The sequence below is a fragment of the Lonchura striata genome, chromosome 1 (assembly GCF_050655825.1).
Source record: "Lonchura striata isolate lonStrDom1 chromosome 1, ASM5065582v1, whole genome shotgun sequence".
NCBI lineage: Eukaryota > Metazoa > Chordata > Aves > Passeriformes > Estrildidae > Lonchura > Lonchura striata.
This window is the reverse complement of record NC_140703.1, coordinates 32,046,084-32,066,351: the sequence shown is the minus strand read 5'-3', so window position 1 is coordinate 32,066,351 and position 20,268 is coordinate 32,046,084. Positions and strand designations below refer to the sequence as shown.

The window sequence follows — 20,268 nt, the reverse complement described above, 5'->3', positions numbered from 1 at the left end:
CGTTCCTCTCCAATTCCCCTCCTCAGAGAGCTGCAGAGCAAGGAGGTCACCCCTCAGCCTCTCTTCTCCACATTGGAGAAACCCAGAGGCCTCAGCCACTCCTCCCAGGACACACCTTCCAGCCCCTTCACCAGCTTTGTTTCCCTCCTCTGCACACATTCAGAGACTTCCCCACTCCTCTGAGGTGGTGGTGCCCAGAGCTGCTGCTGGCACTCCGCCCCAGCGCTGAGCACAGGATGATCCCCCTGTGCCCAGCTGGGCTCTGTGTTTGATGCCCCCAGGACACGGCTCCTGCCCTCTGGGCTGCCCGGGCACACCCTGCTGACCCTCACTGAGCTGCTGCCCCAGCACCCCCAGGGCCCTCCCTGTCTGCAGACACTCCTGGCACAGTTTGTGCCTGTGCCTGCAGTTACTCCATCCCAGCTGCAGGATCTGGCACCTGTTAATTTTTGTGCCATGAATGATTGCCCAATGCTCCCATGGTGTACAAACATTTCAGTTGTGCTCCTGAGCTCTCCATGCTCCTAGGAACAGCATATATGATCCCAGCTAGCACTGCCATCCTAAGTCTGTGCCATGCTAGCCCTTGGTTTACCTTCATCTCTCCTGGTGGTATGCCCTTCCTCTATCAATTATAGATTATATCTCTCAATCAGTCCCTCCAGTTTATGAACAAAGATATATTTCTTCCATCAGAACAGTGGATCCTGTCATGTCCCAACACACCCTATGTCTCAGAGATTCTTCAGTGGTTACGAACCCAAGCATTTTGGCAGCGGCAGCAGTCCTGAAGCCAGTATTGATGTCTTGGTATAATTTATTTCTTTCAAATGTGCCTTACTGCTACTGAAAAGATTGAGAAAAACACTACCAGTGCTCCTGATTTTTTTAACATTTCATCCAGGGCCCTGAAGACTCTCTTGATCAACTTCACACTTTTTGTTGGAACATTATTTGTACCCATGTGAAAAAGCAGTTGTGGATAGTAGTCTGAAGGCTGTACTAAGCTATTCCATAATCTGGTGACATTGCTAAACTGGGGCCCAGGGAGACAACACTTACTTGAAAAGATTTCCCAATCAGTAAAAGGGTGCTTCTGTTTCGCACAGGCGGGAGTCAGTAATGACTGTAATTTGCTGTTGTTTCTTCTTGGCAAGTGATCTTAATACAGATCTTATTGTGAGAAGTTGGTTGGTCAGACCTTCATGAGAATGCTTGAGCAGGTTCCTTCTATCTCACTGTGCACATCCTTTGTCATACCCAGGGCCTTGTACCTATTCTGTAAAGCTTGTTGAAAGGTTTTGTCTTACAGCTTTGGACAGGAACCTGTGTCCATCCCTCCTCATCCCTCCTCATCCCTCCCTTGTGCCTTCCTGCAGGCACAAACCAGATCTGAACCTGCCCCTGTAGTGGCCATGCTGAGTGGTTTATGTGCATAGGAGATGTCAGCACACAGCTCTCACTGTGGTAAAGCTAGGTAGAAGGGACTTATGCTTTAATGTGTTTTCCAGAGAACAGTGTCTTGTTGCTCTGTCTCATTTGTTTGTGTCATTTGGTTTGTCTCTGGAGATAAGAGATGAGAAAATAGGAAGGAAGAAAGTGTGACTCTTGCATTTTAAGATTCTCGATGTCGTGTGATCACGTTTGCATGATTTATGTTTTCTGTCATAACAATTCTTACTTCAGAGCTTTGACTGCTCTTCTTTACAGGGTCATATTCTGTCTAGAATGCTCTGCTGCACATAGCATCAACAAGTTCAAATCTTGTCATAGGCATGGCAAGGAGAGGTGAAGACAAAGACCTATCTTGTATTTTTGATGCAGTTGAATACTGAATCCATCTTTTTATTACTGTTTCTTTTTTCTCCTCTATATCCATGGTAGTGGGATGAGGTAAGTGTCCTGGATGACAAGAAGCGCCTGATCCGAACCTTTCAAGTGTGCAACGTGGCTGAACCGGGTCAGAACAACTGGCTGCGCACTCACTTCATCGAGCGGCGCGGGGCCCACCGCGTCCATGTCCGCCTCCGTTTCTCCGTGAGGGACTGTGCCAGCATGCGCACTGTGGCTTCTTCCTGCAAGGAGACTTTCACACTCTACTACCACCAGTCGGAGGCTGACATAGCCTCTGAGGACATGCCAGAGTGGCGTGAGGGCCCCTGGACCAAAGTGGATACTATTGCAGCTGATGAAAGCTTTTCCCAGGTGGACAGCACTGGGAAGGTGGTCAAGATGAATGTTAAAGTACGTAGCTTTGGGCCACTCACCAAGCATGGCTTCTACCTGGCCTTCCAGGACTCGGGAGCCTGCATGTCCTTGGTGGCAGTCCAAGTCTTTTTCTACAAGTGCCCAGCTGTGGTGAAAGGATTTGCCTCCTTTCCTGAAACGTTTGCTGGCGGAGAGAGGACCTCACTGGTGGCGTCGCCGGGGACGTGTGTCCCCAACGCTGAAGAGACGAGCATGACGGGGTCCTCGAGCGTTCGGCTGCACTGCAATGGAGAAGGGGAGTGGATGGTGGCCATTGGACGCTGTACCTGCAAGGCTGGCTACCAGCCTGTGGATGATGAACGAGCCTGCCAAGGTGAGAGAACTTTTTTCCCTCTTCCCCTTAGGCTGCCATCTTTTCATTGGTTCTCTATGTCAGCAATATTTGGTCCTAGCCAAAATTTCACAGAGCTGGGAGAGTAAATAGTTTCTCACAGAGATCGCCTTGTAGCAGCCTCTTCTCACACATTTAGCTCCTCAGACTGGAGTTGGAGTGGCCACTTGTCATGGTTTAGGAATGGTGTTCTCCAGTTTGGTATTGCCACTAAGACCACACTGCCACTCCCTCCCCCTCCAATTGGAAGCACAAAAGGCAAAGATCATCAGTTATGATAAGAACAATTTACTGGAAACAGCAGTGAGATAGTAAATGAACAGTATCAGCAACAATATTAACATAAAAGGTGTAAGACAGATGTACATGGGAAGTGACAATAAACAAATACTGGTCTGATTGGTTCTTTCCAACACAGAAGGGTTTTCTCCCAACAGAGAGGAATGCCCTTTTCCTTAGAGTGTGAGTGCCTTCCCCCCACCCCTGTCAATGATAAGAGGTGGTGTAGAGTAACATCTGTGGTACACCCCCACAGCCAAGCCCACTGCCAGCTAATGCAAGAGATTGTCCTTGTCCTGGCCATAACCAGGACACCACTGTTTGTTGCTAAGAATATGGTTGGAAACTCCACTCAGGCCTTAGTTACAGCTGCCACCAGAGACAGGGTACTTACACAGAACTAACAGTAGCTGTCACTAGCCAGATCTACCATGATTCCACTTCTTTACCTAGAGGCAGCAGAATTAGAAGAAAGATGCCACATGGAGGACAATTGAACCCAAAGCTAATAGACTCTCTGTCCTAGTTATTTCGGTCCCTTTTGCTAGTGTATAGTAATAAAATTAAAAAAGGAGAAACAGCAGCAGCCTGGTCATGGGACAGGGAAAATGTGGCTCTGTGAGTCTGTTCTGACTAGAAAAAGCAGTCATAATAGTATCATCATTACCAATAATGTACTCTCTGCCCCAGGGCCAATGGTATTTCTGTGTTATGTTTCTAGGAGGAGGTAGATTACATTACATGTCACCCAGAAGTAATATTGGCCTAAAATCTGGCCAAGCCTGAGCACCAAGTCTAATGTCGTGACTATGTTCCTATCTTAAGTTTAGGACAATCCATTAGAGCAAACTGCTTATGTTGGTTGTATAATTTGTGTATGATGTTTTTTCTGGTGCTTCCTTTGTTTTAATATGCATCTATTCAAAATCTCTCAGCAGTCTAAAATGTTTCTTCACTAGCCTTAGTAGTCTAAAAAATAAATGTAATGTGGAACCTAGTTTTGGCTGCAAACAAAATTTAAAAGTTGGATTTATTCAAACAAGAGTTGAACTTGGACAGGGATTGTACAAATACTCTGATTAACACTGAGTGCAAATACAATGAATAATAAATGGTCATCAATATATTACCTTAAATTCCTGCTTCATGAAGTGATTTGGGTCATGCAAAATAGCTTTATTAAAATACAGGTCATTGTTCTGGAGACTTAAAAAGCAATTAAAATTGGTAAGTGCTTTTCATTTGTTTAAACTTTGAGAATAATTAAAATATGTGTGCCTTTTTATCCTGCTCATTCTGAGAGAAATATAACTACATTCATTTAGTGCTGCTTCAGAGGCAGTAAGCTCTGACTTAGAACAGCTCTGTATAGCACTAAATTTGTTGTCTGCATCAGTAGCACGACTAGTTCACAGTCTAAATAAACTGCCAGTCAATAATTTAGTTTCAGATAGTAGTCTTAAGCAGTCAAAAAAAAAAAAAGAGAAAGAAATTTGGCTTCTCAAATAAAAGCAAGGATTTTTTTAAAAAAAAGGCTTCTCTTTTCCATAGTATCCAGTGAAAACTGATACTTCCTTGCTGCCTCATTGTCACAGAAGCTGGAGATAGATGAAAATGGTTAATATTACAAGGAATAAGTGAAATAATGACAGTCTCTCAAGCTACAAAAGTCAGTTCCTATTATTTACTTCCTGAGATTCCATGAGCAGCCTAGAGCAGCCAATGACAACCAAATACAAATCATAATGTTAAAGGGTATTCTTTGCTCCTCATGTTTCTTGTAAACTCCTCTGGCTTGGTCATCCTTCCTGATCTCTTCTCCTTCTAACAACATGTTTCTGTCCTGTCCTGAAGACACATTCAGCTCCTGTCCCCTTGCTTGGTGTTCTTCTGCATGGAGTCCTCTCCAGCCCTTCTCCTCTGTGCATTTGTTCTCCCTTCCTAAGAACAGACGTACACCCTGATACAGAGCAGCCACAAAGTTCTAGATGAAACACAGAACAAAAGCATTAGCTCAAGGGCAGATTTCTACTGATGACAGTGCAGAGAGGTGTTCTTAGTAAGACTGAAGAATCAACCAAGGATAAGGAGGAGAAGCAAGTTTCCTTCTTACATTTTGGTTGAAGAGTGTGTGGGCATTGCCTTCCCCCTCACCATATGCAAGCCTGTGGAGTCCTTCCTAGACCAGCTGTTAGCTCTTTATTTAGAACAACAAATCTGCCAAGAGCCATTCTGAGCAGATAGATAGAAAGCCCTTCTTTTCCCCCTGCCCCCTATCATGATTTAAGGTACTTTTCTTTCCTTATTTTTATAAGACTGCCTGCTCTGTGTTACTATATGGCAGATTTCTGCAGCTAAATAGAAGAGTGAAACAGCAACCTTTAGCAATCCCTTTGGGTGATGTGGGGTGCAATCTGTGTGGGATTCACTTTTCACTTTATCTAATTAGACTTGTCATGCTGAACAGTCAAAAAAGAGAATGGCAGTTTACAGAGGAAAAAAGAAGGTTGGGACTAGAGTTCCTTTTCTTTCTGTAGATGTATGCACATGGAGTACCTTGCCATCGAAAATCATATAGGATTTAGATTACCAGGTGCTTTTGAAAATAATATTTAGAATTTATGACCGGGACATTTAATTTTTTTTAAAATTACAATGTAGACAAAAAAGAGAAGAGGAATGACTGCCTGATAAAGTGGTAAGCTGACTTCCAAACAAAGAAGGACAGAGCTCTGGACAGAGCCAAGCTGATTAGCCATGTGTGTGGCACCTCTGTACAAACATACTTAACCAGGGGCAGAAAACACCAGCCAGAAAGAGGAGGAGGGAACAAGTTTGGAATGAAAAGCTTTAAGCTGAACTTGGGAGAGGGAGGAGAAAAGGTGTTGGTTTAATGTTTGTTTTTGTTTTCTCATTACCCAAATCTATGTTAATCAGCAATAAATTAAATTTCCCCAAGCCAAGTCTGTCTTGCCTGAGATAGTAATTGGTAAACAAGCTCCCTGTCTTTATAACTTCTTTACCTCTGCCCACGAGCTTTCTCATCCAATTTTCTCCCTGTGTCTTGCTGAGGAGGGAGAGTAAGAGGGTGGGCATTTGGTTGTTTACCAAGGTTAGCCATCCACATGGCTGCTTCTCCTCTCTTCTTTCTCTGAATGTTTGTTTCTAAGAGTATTTAGCAAGCAAAAGGTCTGCCTGACATCTGTAGTAGCTGTCAGGATTCCATAAAAGTGTCCATGTCCTTTGGATATATGCAGTCCCTTCTGATTGCAGAAGAAATCACATCTGTATTACTGATAACCACAGGAGCAAGCAACTGTGCAGGGAGCTGTTGGAGGTCTCATTTGGGAAGAATATTGCATGATTATTTTTGTGTTATTAAAATATGCCTTTTCTCATCAGCTTGAATAAACCTTTTTAAGTGTGTGGCTAAAAGAATGTTAAGATATGTATTAAAGTAAAAAATTTTATAGTCTTCTAAAAATATGCTCACACTAGTAGCAAAAGGAAAAAAGAGTACAATAAGCTCTTCTTAAATTTTAATCACTTAAAGGATGCTTCCTTTAAAGCCATAAAGGACAATTTGTGATTGATTCACAAGATAATTTATGTTGCAGGGACTTGTGAAAGTCAGCTGCTCTAACCCTGCACTCAAAGCAGGACCAAATTGGGTTAGGTCACTCAAGGCCTGTTCTACTCTAGTTTTAGTTATTGCTGAAGATGGAGATTACACAATGTCCCTGGGCAACTGTTCCAATATTTGACAACGCCCATGGTGAAATGAGTTCTTCCTATGTAGAAGAAGATTTTAGTAAGATGTAGTAAGAAGTTATTACAACTTGTGTCTGTTATCTCATGTTCTGTCACCTTGTGCCTACACCTTCTTCATAATCCTCCCATTAGGTGGCTGATGACAGCCATAAGCTCCCGCCCCACAGCCTGCTCTGCTTCAAAATGAACAAACCCACTGTCTTAGCCTGTCCTGGGTAAGAGCTTTAATTTCTAGGTAAACTCATAGCTGACAATAATGTTTGATGCCTTGATCTAGATTACCTTTTTCAGTATCTTTTTTCTTTCATATTACTCTTTTCATCAGTTTCTTCAGCCTCCTTCTGCTACTTGCACATGCATTTTGTTGCTTTTCAAGTAGTTGCTTCTTTTCCTGTATCAAGTGCTTGCTGTCTACTCATATTCTGTCCTACCCTGCCCAAATCTTTCCTCTCGTGTTTTTGCATTTTTTTCCTCACACAACCCATTCCCTGGCAGTTCTCCCACATATAATTAGCCAGTAATTGCTTCAGCTCCACCTCTTTTACCTAAAAAATCCCTTACTCAACTGATCTATCAACAGTTAAGCAGGAAAGAGGTCTTAGTCACTTCAGTTATTTTATCTCTGTTGATTTGATGCTCTTCTTTAAGACTCAAAAGATACACTTTTCTCTCCTTATGTTTCTTTCATTTTCCACTCTCTCTTCCCCACCCAAACAGTTGTAGTAACTGAAACTCTAGATCAACCCAGGGCCCTATTGCATCACTGTGCCTGGCTTTTATTGCTGGCTGATCCCACCTCATTCAGAGCAAGATGAAAGATGCACAGTATCAGTCAGTGTGGAATAGTCTGGCCCAGTAGGAATTTGCTACCACCATAAGAAGGCCATATTTATGGGAGGGGGGAAGAAGTGTTTTATCTAAAGGACACTACAGTTTTTATTTTCTAGTGTGTTTTCTTCATGCTAATTATGCTATCTTTTTAGCATTTTAATGTAATGTCTAAATGTCTACATCGTGCTTCTACAATATTATTGGTTGCTAACTCCTTTCCATCATCCTGCCCTCTAAGTTCCAAACTCCATCCCTTTGTCTCGAGTCATTCTCATTTGAGGCCCTGTATAGCTCTGCACATGCAGTTTTCCCTAGGCCTCAAAATCATCTGTGTCCATTCATCCTTCCCAGTTTGACTCCAGTTCCAGCTTTGACACTGTTCATTTTAAATACTCTCACGTCTAGATTTATTCTTGCTATCCCACAGTACACCTGGGAGCAGAACTCCTATATAAGAAACTGATCAGTTGTCTCAGTCAAAAAGAGAGCAATTTTATGCTCTTCTAAATGTCTTCTTGTGTCTCAGTTCAGTTCCAAGTCATATCTGCATACAAAAAGTGTCACCTGTATCACATTCCCTAAAGTCACTGCTGGGTATACCTAAAGCTCTGTTGAAGTTCCCAGCTGCCTTTCTTAGTTCTTCTCCTCTTGCTGCATTTTGCTTAGTTCTCCAAATATTTCCTCTCTGCTCTTACTGTCCAAGTGAGCTTTTTAATGCCTCTTTCTCTACCTCTTTGGTTGTTGGTCCATCCTCTCTTCATTTTCATTTTCTTTACCCCTTTCCCTATTGCCTCTCCATGATTCCAGCACTTTTTTCTGCTGGTTTTGCTATTTGTTATTGCTAGAAGTCTGTCAGAAGCTGCCCCTCTGGCCTCCCGGGTGGAACTCGTCTCCAGTGAGCAGTCAGGCAAACACAGGCAGCACAGGGGCTGAGGAAAACTGGGTCAGTGTCTGAGATGAGCTGTGCCCAGCTGAACTGCTGTGGCATTCTGACACTGTGCCAAGATATGAAAAATGACTGAGACAAGCTGAGGGAGAAGCGCTTGCGCGCTCCAAACTCTGCCTTCTCCTGTCATAGTGGGCTTGACTGGATGGGAAGTGGCAGCTTGCACTGCCCCCTGAGGTGCTAGCTCTGCAACCCTCTGTCCTTGCATCCAATACTGTGAATCAATCAGAGCTAGATCTGTGTTTTCTTGGAAAGTCCTGGTGCTGGGGGTGGTAAGTTGTGCTATCACCAGTCACAAGGCCTGTGGCTTAGCTGGTGTTCGTGTTTTGTGTGAAGCTGCTCTGCAGGAACACCATGGAGGTGTTTCAGGAGAAGCCACTCCTGAGAGAAGGCTTTCTCCGGGATGGTCCTGAAGTATTAGTGTTCACTAAAGGAAAACATCCTAGTCCTGGTGACAGTGGGCCTGCTACAGTGTGAATATTTGTTAAGACTGTCTCCAGTGACACGGTCATCTGCAGAGGCTGTAGGACCACAGCAAGTGGACCTGATGCCATGATCTGCAGTAAGAGGGAATGAAAGGTAAGATCATTCAGGAACAAATGAGAGATGGATTCTGTCTGTGTGTGCAAAGACAGCCCTAGGCTCACTGTAAGTGCTTGAATAAAAGGAAGTGGCTTTTGCCTATTTAGATTGCCAGGGAATTTTTTTTCTCTTTCCTCCTGACTTGACCTTCGATATACTATTTATAGTGACTGGACTGAGGCAAAGCCAGGAAAAGCTCCATGTCCTTGGAACAATTATTACTGCTATCTGTGGGCTAAAGTCCTCAGTGCTGTGGGCAGCCTATCTAAGGCAGTTTTGGAAAGGGATAAAGGTGTTCGTGAATGCAGGCAGTGCTCTGACTGGATGCAGAGGCAGGTTCCGGTGGAAGCAGAAAGTTTGTGTTAGCTGCAGTGCCTGCCTTTGGAAGCCATTCTTTAGCTTCTTGTAGCTGGAGGCCAGTTAGTGTCTACTTTACTCAGTCCAGCCGTTTTGGCCAAAATTACAGATGTAAAATATAAGCAGCAACAAAGCTTAGGCCATAGTATTATTTTTCCAACTATATTTTATTAGGAAGGTGAGAGAGATGTGAATCATATTTAATCACTGTAAATCTGCTTTGCTTGCAGTATGCTATGTGATTTCATTTTGCTGTTTTTCTTCTGGAAATAGAAATACCCAGGGGCAGAATGAGAGTTTCAAAGCATGATTGTTTCTCTGTATCTGCCATCCCTCCTGGAAATAACAATGTGAGATTATAGGTTTATGTAGTAATTATTTTTTTTCACTAGACAATAAAAAATAATCACTGTGGAGAGATCTTCCTTCCTAAGTTGCTCAGTATTCCACTCCATAGTTCTTCAGGTGCAATTTCTATAATGGGAGTGGAACTGGACAGGTGAATCTCTTCCTTATTGCTTTTCTTTATTCTTTTCTTCCTGTTTAAGGTCTTTTCTCAGACCCCTCCCTCAGAGGGAACCTGACAATCCTATTCTCATTTCACTTCTGAACGTCTGAAATGAGATTTAGTCTAGTGTCAAGAACTTTCCATTCATTGTTCCCTGTCCAACCACCCTCAATCATGTATGTGATGAGTGATCTGGCAGTGAGGCAACCAAGACCACAGGGTTCTATCCACACATTTTAATTGGCTTATGTTTAAGGGAAAATACAGAATAGCTGAACTTGGAAGAGATCTTTGGAGTACACCTTAACCCCTCTCCCTGCACAAGCAGGGTCATCTCTAGCAAGTAGCCCAGCAGTAGATCCAGACTGTTTTTGAATTTCTCTAAGGAAGGAGACTCTACAATCCCTCTGTGTAACCTGCTTCAGTGCTCTGTCATCCTCATGGTAAAAATTTGTTTCCTTGTGTTCAGAGGGAACCTGCTGTGTTTCAGTTTGTGCTATTCACCTCTGGACCTGTTGCTGAGAAACACTGAAAAGAGCCTGGCTCTGTCCTCTTCACTTCCTCCCTTCAACTATCTGTGCTCATTCATGAGATTGCTGGAAACCTCCTCTCCAGGCTGAGCAATCCGATCTCTATCAGCCTCTCCTCCTTTGGGAAATAACTCCATCCCCTTCATCATCTTTATGGCCCTCTGCTGGATTCACTCCAATATGTTAATGTCTCTAGTGTACTGGGGAGCCCAAAACTCAACACAGGACTCCAAGGGTACCCTCACCAAAGCTGAGTAAAAGCCAAAGATCATCTTCCTTGCTGCAGAATTCCCCAAGGACTCCAGGACCTAGCGTTCCTAAAGGCTGGTCTTGCCAGTAAAGACTGATGTGAAGAAGATGCCCTGTGTCACCCAGCAGTTGACCCACATTTTTCTCTAGTCTTCCTTGAGCCACTTATGTTCTTAGAGAAACCCTTTTTGCTTTTGACATTCTGTGCCAGATGCGATTCCAGGTAGGCTCTGCCTTTCCTAGCCATGTGTCTACGTGTTTGGACAATGGTTCTATGTTCCTCCCAGGCTACCTGTCCATGCTTCTGCCTCCATATACTTTCTGTTCTAGGAGCTCTGTTCAAACATGCAGGCCTGTTGGCATTTTTTGCCTGAATTTGTGCTTGTTGCACCTGGAAGAGGTAATCCTTGCACATGAACTAGCTTTTTCGTGCCACTCTTCCCTCCAAGGCGTTATACAACAGGACTCCTGCAGGTGACCCAAGTGGTCACATCTTCTTGTCCTGGAGTTCAGTGTTGTGAGCTTGCTTTTTGCTCTGGTCACTGCACTCTGGATCTTGGAACTGCACCATGTCATGGTCACTGTAGCAAAGGCTGCCTTCAGCCCTCACAACACCAATGAGCCCTTCCTTGTTTGTGAGCATCAGGTCCAGGGGCACACCTCCCCTCATTGCCTCCTCTATTGCTTGGGTCAGGAAGTTGTTCCTGATCCTTTCCAGGAGCTTTCTGGAACCCTTATTCCCTGCTGTGTTCCTCTTCCAGTATAGTGCGCTGGTTGTAGTCTCCCTTCAAGATCAGTGCCTCTGAATAGAAGGCTAATTCCAGCTGTTAACTGAGCTCCATCCAGATTTTCACAGGTAAAGATCAAAAACCATCTGAGACATGCTGGTATAGTCAAGACATCAGTCTGCTCAGGTCTAGCTCATACGACATGGGAGCATATTACTGAAATTTATTTCATTGGTGGAACAGCTGCAGTGAAGTTTTGTTTCTTCAGTTTACTCAGCTTTAGTGGAGTGCTTATTAGTGAGCCTATGTGGCTGCTTCACTCTGCTTATGTTAAATAAAGGACAAGAGAATGTTTGGCCTGGAGAGGCTGGAAGGGAGAGCTGTAAATGGCAACTATCAAAATCACTTCACAGACAGGCCAGGTTCCTTCTTAAATGTGGTTAGGCTTTTTGGTTTGGTGGGTTTGTGGTTTTTTTGTTTTGTTTTGTTTTGTTGATTTTTTTTTTGTCTGCTGCTCATATTTGAAGTTTTTCTCAGAAGCCTGCTACTTTAGTTGGTGGAAATATTCTTCTTGTTTAAACCTGTAATTTACTGTAAAGTCACCTGTTTTCATGCTGTCATTACTCTTGAACCTAAATAAACAATTCTTCATCGAGTGACTCTTACAGTTCTGGGATTGCATTCAAAACTAGATGCTGCCTCAGTGACTAAGAGATCTCTTAGGTAGCAAGAATAATCTCAGTGTCACAAGACGAAAGGCATTGGACCCTGGGCAGTGCTTGGAGGAGACAGCAATAACCTACTTTTGCATATGGTTCAGACATATAATGCCAAGTACAGTGCATGGATGGTGAAATTAGATTTTGTGAAGCAGTTAAGAACAGGTGTTTTATCACTGGCATTTGTTACACATACCTGTTCCAGAGTGTTGTCCCTATAGCAGTGTCCTGCATCAGTACTGTGAGCAGGTAACACTGTTATCCATTAGCTGACACCATGTTCCTGTCCAGATGCTTGTGTTCTTTCTCTGTGTGTTGGTTGGTTGGTTTTCACAAGCAGCTTTTGAATGTTTGTGGTCACTTGGAGTGACTGCCCGTATCATGGATGAAATCTTGCATGGCCTTTTAAGCAATAGAGGTGCTCTAACTTGCATGGACTGCTTTTCTGTACTGAGGAGCTGCTGCACTATTTTGTTCCATTGCGTAAAATCTACAGCACTACACTTGTGCTTACTTACTACCTTTGGCTAATTCATCAACAATGTTCTATCTCTGCAGACCTCATCCCTGCATCCCCAGGCTCAACAGGAAGTTGCCAGTAGACTTTAAAAGAACTGTGTAAAAATAAATGTTTATTTATTTTAACACAACATGTTTATTTTAAAATTAATTTCATTTAGCAAATACCAGACAAACTCTTAATTCACAGCTTTGCAAGGTTTCCATGTGATTTGAAATTGGGCTAAAGGTGCATTTACTTGAAATCTTTTTGCACTGTCCTTGTAGGGTAAATACAGTTTTGTACTTCAGAGGTAAAGTCTATACTCTCTACAGATTTCTCTTTAGCATGACATACATGGCAGACATTACCATTACATGTTCATTTTCATTATTGTGACTAGCAGCAAGGTGTCCTACTTGATATCAGGCTGTAATACTGAATGAATGAAAATAACCATTCTACAGGGTCTGCCTTGACAAGTGGAATGAATCTGTCATTAGCTCTAAGCCTCACCAAAAGCTCAAGAAGGAGTTTGATGCAAAAAAAAAACAAATGAGATAAAATTGCTTTTAAGAAAATAAAGACATTCACATTAAGTTCAGCATTCTCAAACTTGAAATAAATAAAGAACAATCCCTTAAATTTTGATTGACTGACTTTGCAATGTGTTGGATGAGAACTTCCCATTCATACTACTCGTAGTTTCAGTACAAATGCATTTGCCAAGAAGTGTGAATATTATATTTTACATCTGTGGCTGTTAAGAGAGCCTAAAATTGAGTAAAAGCTGTATACTTTATGAAGTGGATAAAATCTTGCCTATTCTTTCTTGTCCATGCAAACATATGGATGTATCTCTCCGTATGGGAATAATTTGATTTTCTGCTGGATAAAGGCCTGAAGGCAAAGGCAGTTGCACTTTCTTAACCATCATCCATCACATGAAAAATTACAGTCTCTTCTTTCCCTTTCCTTTCCAAATGGTAATGTATCACACACTGAATGTTGTCATTTTTTGAGTGCTGGAAAGAAAACAGTGTTCCCCTATCTAACAGCTATCATTCAGAGTTATTGAAGTCCCCGTTATGGTCTGGCCTTACCACTCTTATCTGTGTACATGTGAAGGTTGCTCTGTGCATCCAGGAAGAGTTTTGACAGAGAGGATGAAGTAATAGAAGAGGCATGAACCTGATGGGACTCCACAGATGTTATTGGCTGTTATTTCTGGACTGCGCCTGTAGCCACAAAGGGGATTGAACACATATGATTCTGATTTCATATAACACCTCTATACAATATTCTTCTCTTACTTGCTTTGCTTTTTTTAGGTAACTTTCTGCTATGCTCAATCCATTGGAATATTCTCCTTATGGTAACCACGAGAATAGTTCTGCTTTTGAGGGTGTCCCTTGTGTCTTTTGACATCACATGCTTATCTGGGGTCTGTCTGAAAGTTTCCCATTCCTTGTAAATGCTCTTTATTGTGAAATTAATGAACCAAACATTAGCTGCAAATGAGCTTTCACCTGAACTTGTTAGTCCATAAAATCTAAAAGAGCTGCATCTATTTATATAGAAAATCAGCATTAGAAAACATACATAAAAGCAGCAAAAGCTGTATACTAGCATTTCTATATAAGGTCCAAGCACCTCCTATTAGGCATCTTTGCCAAACCTAGAATGTGACATACTCTCATATTGTTAATAAATTATTTTTTCATTTTTCATTTTCTTTCCCCTTAGGATGGATTTCCATCCTTGTTTCAGCTTGTTGCATATACATGTTCCTATGCATTTGCAGATTAAGTTTGACTAATTAACATGCTTTTATCCATTACTGGGAATTTTTCAGACCTACTGGAAAAAAACAGGACTGCCAGTCTTAGTGTCGGCTCTTAGTTTTAATGAAAATCAGCAAGGGTAGTGAATATTACTTTAAGCAATTAAACTGTTGCAGGTAGCATAAAAAATCCAATTTTGTGGCAGTGTTGGCTGGGGGGAAGGAGGTGTGGGTAACTGTTTGATATTTCAAGACAAATCGCTTGGCTGGGCTCATTGGCTTTTCCAATTTAAAAGCTCTTTGAGTGAATAATGAGAAGAAAATTATTCAAGGTGGCCAAAGCTGTCTCAGGACTGGTTCTCTTTCATCTGCCAGTGAATCAATTTAAGCACTTACATATAGAATAAAATAAACTGTTTGGAAATGGCAACTTGGACAAAATATGCTCTATAAAGAACCAAAACCAGTAGTAGCTATATGCAATAACTCCTCCCAGCAGTAGCAGCACAAGGTAAATGCAAATAAGATTACAGTGTTTCTGAAATCTAAATTAATTATTTTCCTGCTTTTGCCTCTCTTATTTTCCTCCTCTTAGCCTGTGCCCCTGGTTTCTTTAAAGTATCTGTGGGAGATGACCCCTGCCATCTGTGCCCTGCCCACAGCCACGCTCCACTGCCAGGTTCCCAGGAATGTGTGTGTCAGAATCGGTACTATCGATCTGCTTCGGACAATTCTGATGCTCCCTGCACTGGTAAGTGTTTGGATGAAGTGTTTGAAAGCAAGAAGGGCAGTTAATGGAGAGAATGTGTCCAAATGATATTGGGGGGGGGGGGGGGGGGGCGGGGTTTGCAATTCCCCTCTTCTCAAGACCTTTGAAATTACCCAAAACTTCCCTTTGCTCCTGCACCTGACTACAGAGTGAGGGTGAGAATGAAGGTTTCATTACAGCCTTCAGAGGAAATGTTCTGTAAATAATGTTTCCCGTACCCCTCCCTGTTACTGAGCTCAGCCTCTCTGTCCCTCCCTTTCCCATCTTGCTTTGTGTTTGTCCCCAGGTTTAGCAGTGCAATTCTGCTGCCTCCTTCTACCATTCTGAACTTTTCACTTCTTAGATGCAGTGTCTTGTCCCATTCTCATCCCCGTGCCTTCTTCTCACCCTCTGCATTTTCCTCCTTCTCTTCACTGTCTCTGTGCCATCAAGGGAAATGTTGGATGCACAGAATGGGCAGTTTTTCAGCTGTCAGAGTTTACTTCTGATGCCATTGAGGAATCTGGCTGGCACCAGGAATAATTGCAGGCAAAACTGGTGTCCAGTTCCTGGAACAGATGCAACAGGTTAACTAAAGTCTTAGAAAATTCAGAGATACTAGGTGCCAAAGGAGAGAATTACAGGTCTCAGTAGAGATAAATCTTTATTAAGCTTGTGTAAAGTTTAAAATTTCAAGGGATTGGTGCTTCCCTAAACAATGGCTGTTTCTTTTAAGGAAATTAAAAAGTCACACCCTTGAAACAAAGACTCTTCTTTGGAATTTTGTTAGTCTAAAATGTGCTAATACAGTTGTTCCTTTTGTGTTTTTCTTAGCCTTGCTCAAAGAAACAACTGATGAAGAGTAAGAATGAGATGAAGCAGCAACTTACTCTTCTATTCTTTTCTCTTTGCTTTGCCTCGTGCCTTCCCTCACCTCTCTCCCATTCTTTCACGGGATTTTGATCCTTCATTCTACTTTCTAGGCATCCCCTCTGCTCCTCGTGACCTCAGCTACGAAATCATTGGCTCCAACGTGCTGCTGACCTGGCGCCTCCCCAAGGACCTGGGCGGCCGCAAGGACGTTTTCTTCAACGTGATCTGCAAGGTGTGCCCAGCGGGGTCGGTGGGGCCCTGCGTGCGCTGCGGGGACAGCGTGCAGTTCGAGCCGCGCCAGGTGGGGCTCACCGAGAGCCGCGTGCAGGTCTCCAACCTCCTGGCCCGCGTGCACTACACCTTCGAGATCCAGGCCGTCAACTTGGTCACCGAGCTGAGTTCAGAAGCGCCCCACTTTGCCACCATCAATGTTAGCACCAGCCAGTCCGGTGAGGAGACCCCTGTCTTGAAGTTTCTACTTCTCTCGCTCATTTGATTTGCCTGTGTCGCGTGCCTTTTTTTATCCTGCCCAGCTAGTTCCATAGTTTCACTTTTGCCCTTCTCATTCCTGCCTTATCTAAATGGGCTTTCCATTCTTGCTTCTTGGGAGAAAAACTCAAGTGTAGCAGCTGATGTGATTGTTGGGGAAGGAGCTGCCTGGAGAAGATTCCAATAGGAGATGTAGTGCTGTGGGTCAGATGAAGCACATTGTTTCATTGTGCAGGAGAAGGGACTCTACCAGAGTTTGATGAGGATTTTGTGAGCATCAGTTTGCCAGAGAAGCTATTAATTTTCTCTATCCCGTACTCTTCTCCATTTCATCGTCTTATTTTCCTCTTAATAAGAAACAATTTTTTTTCTCTCTTTACATGGTAGAAATATTAAAATATGTTGTGAGGTTATATTCAAAGATGTCATGATACTTGTAACTAGAAACTAAATCGTGGGGATGACTAAACTAACATACTAATGGGTTGTGTGGGCAGTCAGAGGAGTTCTGTTTCCTGTAAATATCATTTACTGGAGCTGGAGAGAGACACATACATCCAGGCATAGAGTTCTGCTAAATGTCAGCATTAAGAGGCTGGGCATATGTTGTTCTTCACAAGCATGCATAAGCTAATACAGAGAGGAATTATACACAGCCTGTTTAAGAGGATATAATAAGAAGTAATGTGATGGAGAGGAGAAGGAGGGGTAACATTTTGAACTGAGTGACAGAAAATGTCTGCAAACATTTAGAGTTGTGTAAATGTTAAACTGAAACAAATCCTATATGAGATTCCAGAGTGTAGTGTGGAAACCCCTGCAAAACAAGGTTTTGGTAAAGCTCCAGAGATGTGCTGTGAAACCAGATGTGGCATCATGGGCTTGGTTAAATCACATCTTATCGCTTCTGCTTCTATTATATGGAAAGAAAGGGAATATATATATATATATATATATATATATATATATATATATATATATACACCCCCCATCTAATTTTCTGCTGTCAATAGATGCCAGGGGGTTGATCTGTTTGTTCCCTTTGAAATGTTACCTGACAGATATCAAGCAGCAGCAAAGCACCCCAAGGATCCCTGGTCCCCTTAAGAGGCAGGCTGCAAGTGGGTGATCATTTTTTGTTTACTGTAAAATGTGGCTGGGTAATTTGTATGGTAATTCCAGGCAGTTCCTTTGGCTTCTCCTGGAGAAAGGTGGGTGTTCTACTAACATCCTACAGAATTCTCTTTCTTCATGCTTCTCATCTCAACCTTCTTTATCTATATCTGAGATAACTTAATTGAACAGCTGCTTCCTTCTCCTTCCCGGAATCACCCAATCTAGCCTCTGTTTCTGTTTGAATTTTCTGACCACTCCTCTTCCAAGTGTCTCATAATGTGTCTGGGTGTCTTGGGTGCTTTTCTCTAAGATGCCTCTCTTGTGCAGTAAAGCTGTTTCAGGGAAAAACGACTTCCTTAAACATCAGTGTGTACTGAGTGGTTTCTTTTTGTGTTTGGTCGCAGTTTTTTCTTTCCTTGCTTTTCCTTGGGATCGTTAGGAGTGAGCTTGAGATGAGCTGCCCTCGATTTGTACTGACAGCTCATACTAACAAGGCCCTTCTTCCTCCATCACGTGGCCTGTCTTGTCTATACCCCCTCCTTTTGATCCCTTCAGCAGCTTTTCACTTTAGCATTGCTTGTTGATGTTGTGTTATTGTAACAATTATTATTATTTCTGTTATTATTATTATACAAGCAGAGATAGAGCTTTCAGGATTTTATATGCTGCAAGAAAGAGGGTATGGGAAAACATGAAGGGTACAAGAAAAAAAAAGCAAACCAGAGAAAGGTACAGTGTCAGGATAAAGGACCATAGCAAAAATTTTCTCTCCACTGAATTAAAGATGACCCAAAAAAAGATCCTCCAGTCCTGGCAGTTTCTGAAGATTCTGCTTACTCATACATCAGTCTGAGTTCTCCCTCTTCTTCTAAAGTGCTGGTCCAAAAAATACTGCTGCCCCTTTGTTAGAGGTATCTTAGGCAATGTTCTGTGTTCAAACAGTTCTACTTTTTCTTCTTCCCTTGATACCGATTCACTCTTCACCTTTGTCTCCAAAGCACTGTTCCTCTAAGAGTTTGCATATTCCTCACAGTCTTCTGGCCCTTCTTCAGAGCATGATAGTGTCCTTTGGTTATACAATGACATTTTTCTGTGGCAGACTGATTATGATGTTCCTACTCTTCAGTGACCTTGTGCCTGAAATCAGAATTAGAAGGGCTGTCACTGAAAAACCTCCTTTTTTGTAAGACTTAACCTGAAACATGAGACATGTTTGGATAGCAGTAATGAAACCTGTTTGGATAGTAATAGTATGAAATGCAAATATGATATGCTAATCACCGGAAGAACTGTGCAGAGATGAGTCAAGAGAAGGGAATTGCTTTCAGCTCAGGTTTGAAGTGCTGAGGGTGAATATCTAAATAAATGTCAGGAAGTATAGAGAGATGTTGGAAGGCTGTTCCAGATAGCAGGAACCACATGATGCAAAGCAATTGTGTAATTCTAATGAAGTTAGACTTTTTCACAGGTGTGAACCTGACGCACAAAAATGCAAAGAACTTAAACTCCTACCATATTATCACAAAAAATAAAACAGACTAAATTTTTATTCATTATTTTAATATCTTCAAGTGTACTTAGGGTAAACAAAATCTCTTCTCATGTCTAAGGACAGAAGTAAGGTTTTCATTTAAAGGGTTGTGAAAATTTTTTTTCTATGCACAGCTATAACTACCTGTAACTATCACTTTTTCCCTGCAACTTTCACTGAAGCATGTAGTAATGTCTGTTGCCAGAGAAATGCTACTGAACTTATTCGTTCAGGCAGATCTTACATTCCTAGAAAGAAGAGGAAAAAGGAAAGGCAGCAGAGATTTAAATGTTGGCACAAATCAATGCAGACTTTCAAAAGCAAGTGTATTGGGATTTTTAGCTGAGTCCAGATATTCTGAGAGCTAGTAGAGGCATGTGAAGATAAAGGTTATTTGACCAGGTTGCCTTGTACCTGTGAAAATATATGTAGCAGCCTTCTGCATCAGTGGTAATCAGAGCAGTGGGACCTGGCAATACCAAAAATCTGTAGCGTTGCAGAAATGAGTGCTAGACAGTCTGAAGGCTTGTGTAAGAGGCTGAATGGGGACAAGGACACTTTTGGGTAGTGCCAGGAAGTTTAAGAGGACCTGACAGAAGATTTTCACATGAAATAGTGTGAGAAGAGGAAAGGAATTAAATGCCAAGTATGATTATGAGATTGTGAAGGGAAATGATGAATTGAAGGTGTTTGCTTTTCCAAAGAGAGCCGAAAGAGTATAGTAGACTTAGTGGGCAAAAGCAGGGAAAAAGACAAGGCATTTTGTAGTTCAAAACAAGAAAGAAGTAAGAAGAGAGCTAGCTGTCAAAAACTTCATGCTTTTGTGTTTTGCCAGGCTAAAGCCAGCAGGTACAGCAAGTAGAGTGTGTGTTCTTTGTCCTCTGAATGGAATACATTTGTCAATATAGCCATCTTTAATGGATTTTCCCAGCTATGACTGGGAATTAATAACAATTTCTATGGTCACTCCACAAAAAGGAACTATTCCAGCTTCTCTCTTTACTATGCCCAATCTCTGCAGCATGAGCAGAGAATGAATATGCTTATTTTCAGAATTCAGGTTTCACTTACCCTTTAAATGAAGTCAGAAACCTTTTGTGCAAGTATAAATATAAAATACAAAGTAAAAC

The 20,268-nt window shown here is 42.2% G+C and overlaps 1 protein-coding gene across 4 annotated transcripts in view; it reads left to right on the top strand.

Annotated features, from left to right (window-relative positions):
* The window catches only part of EPHB6 (EPH receptor B6), an 89,628-nt gene that overhangs the window by 29,744 nt on the left and 39,616 nt on the right, over positions 1-20,268 (top strand). For all 4 annotated transcript variants that reach the window (XM_085592146.1, XM_021548905.4, XM_085592156.1 and 1 more), the window contains exons 4-6: positions 1,885-2,581; positions 14,977-15,132; positions 16,113-16,451. In XM_085592146.1, the coding sequence (XP_085448272.1) occupies positions 1,885-2,581; positions 14,977-15,132; positions 16,113-16,451 (1,192 nt within the window). The remainder of the gene's footprint in view (positions 1-1,884; positions 2,582-14,976; positions 15,133-16,112; positions 16,452-20,268) is intronic.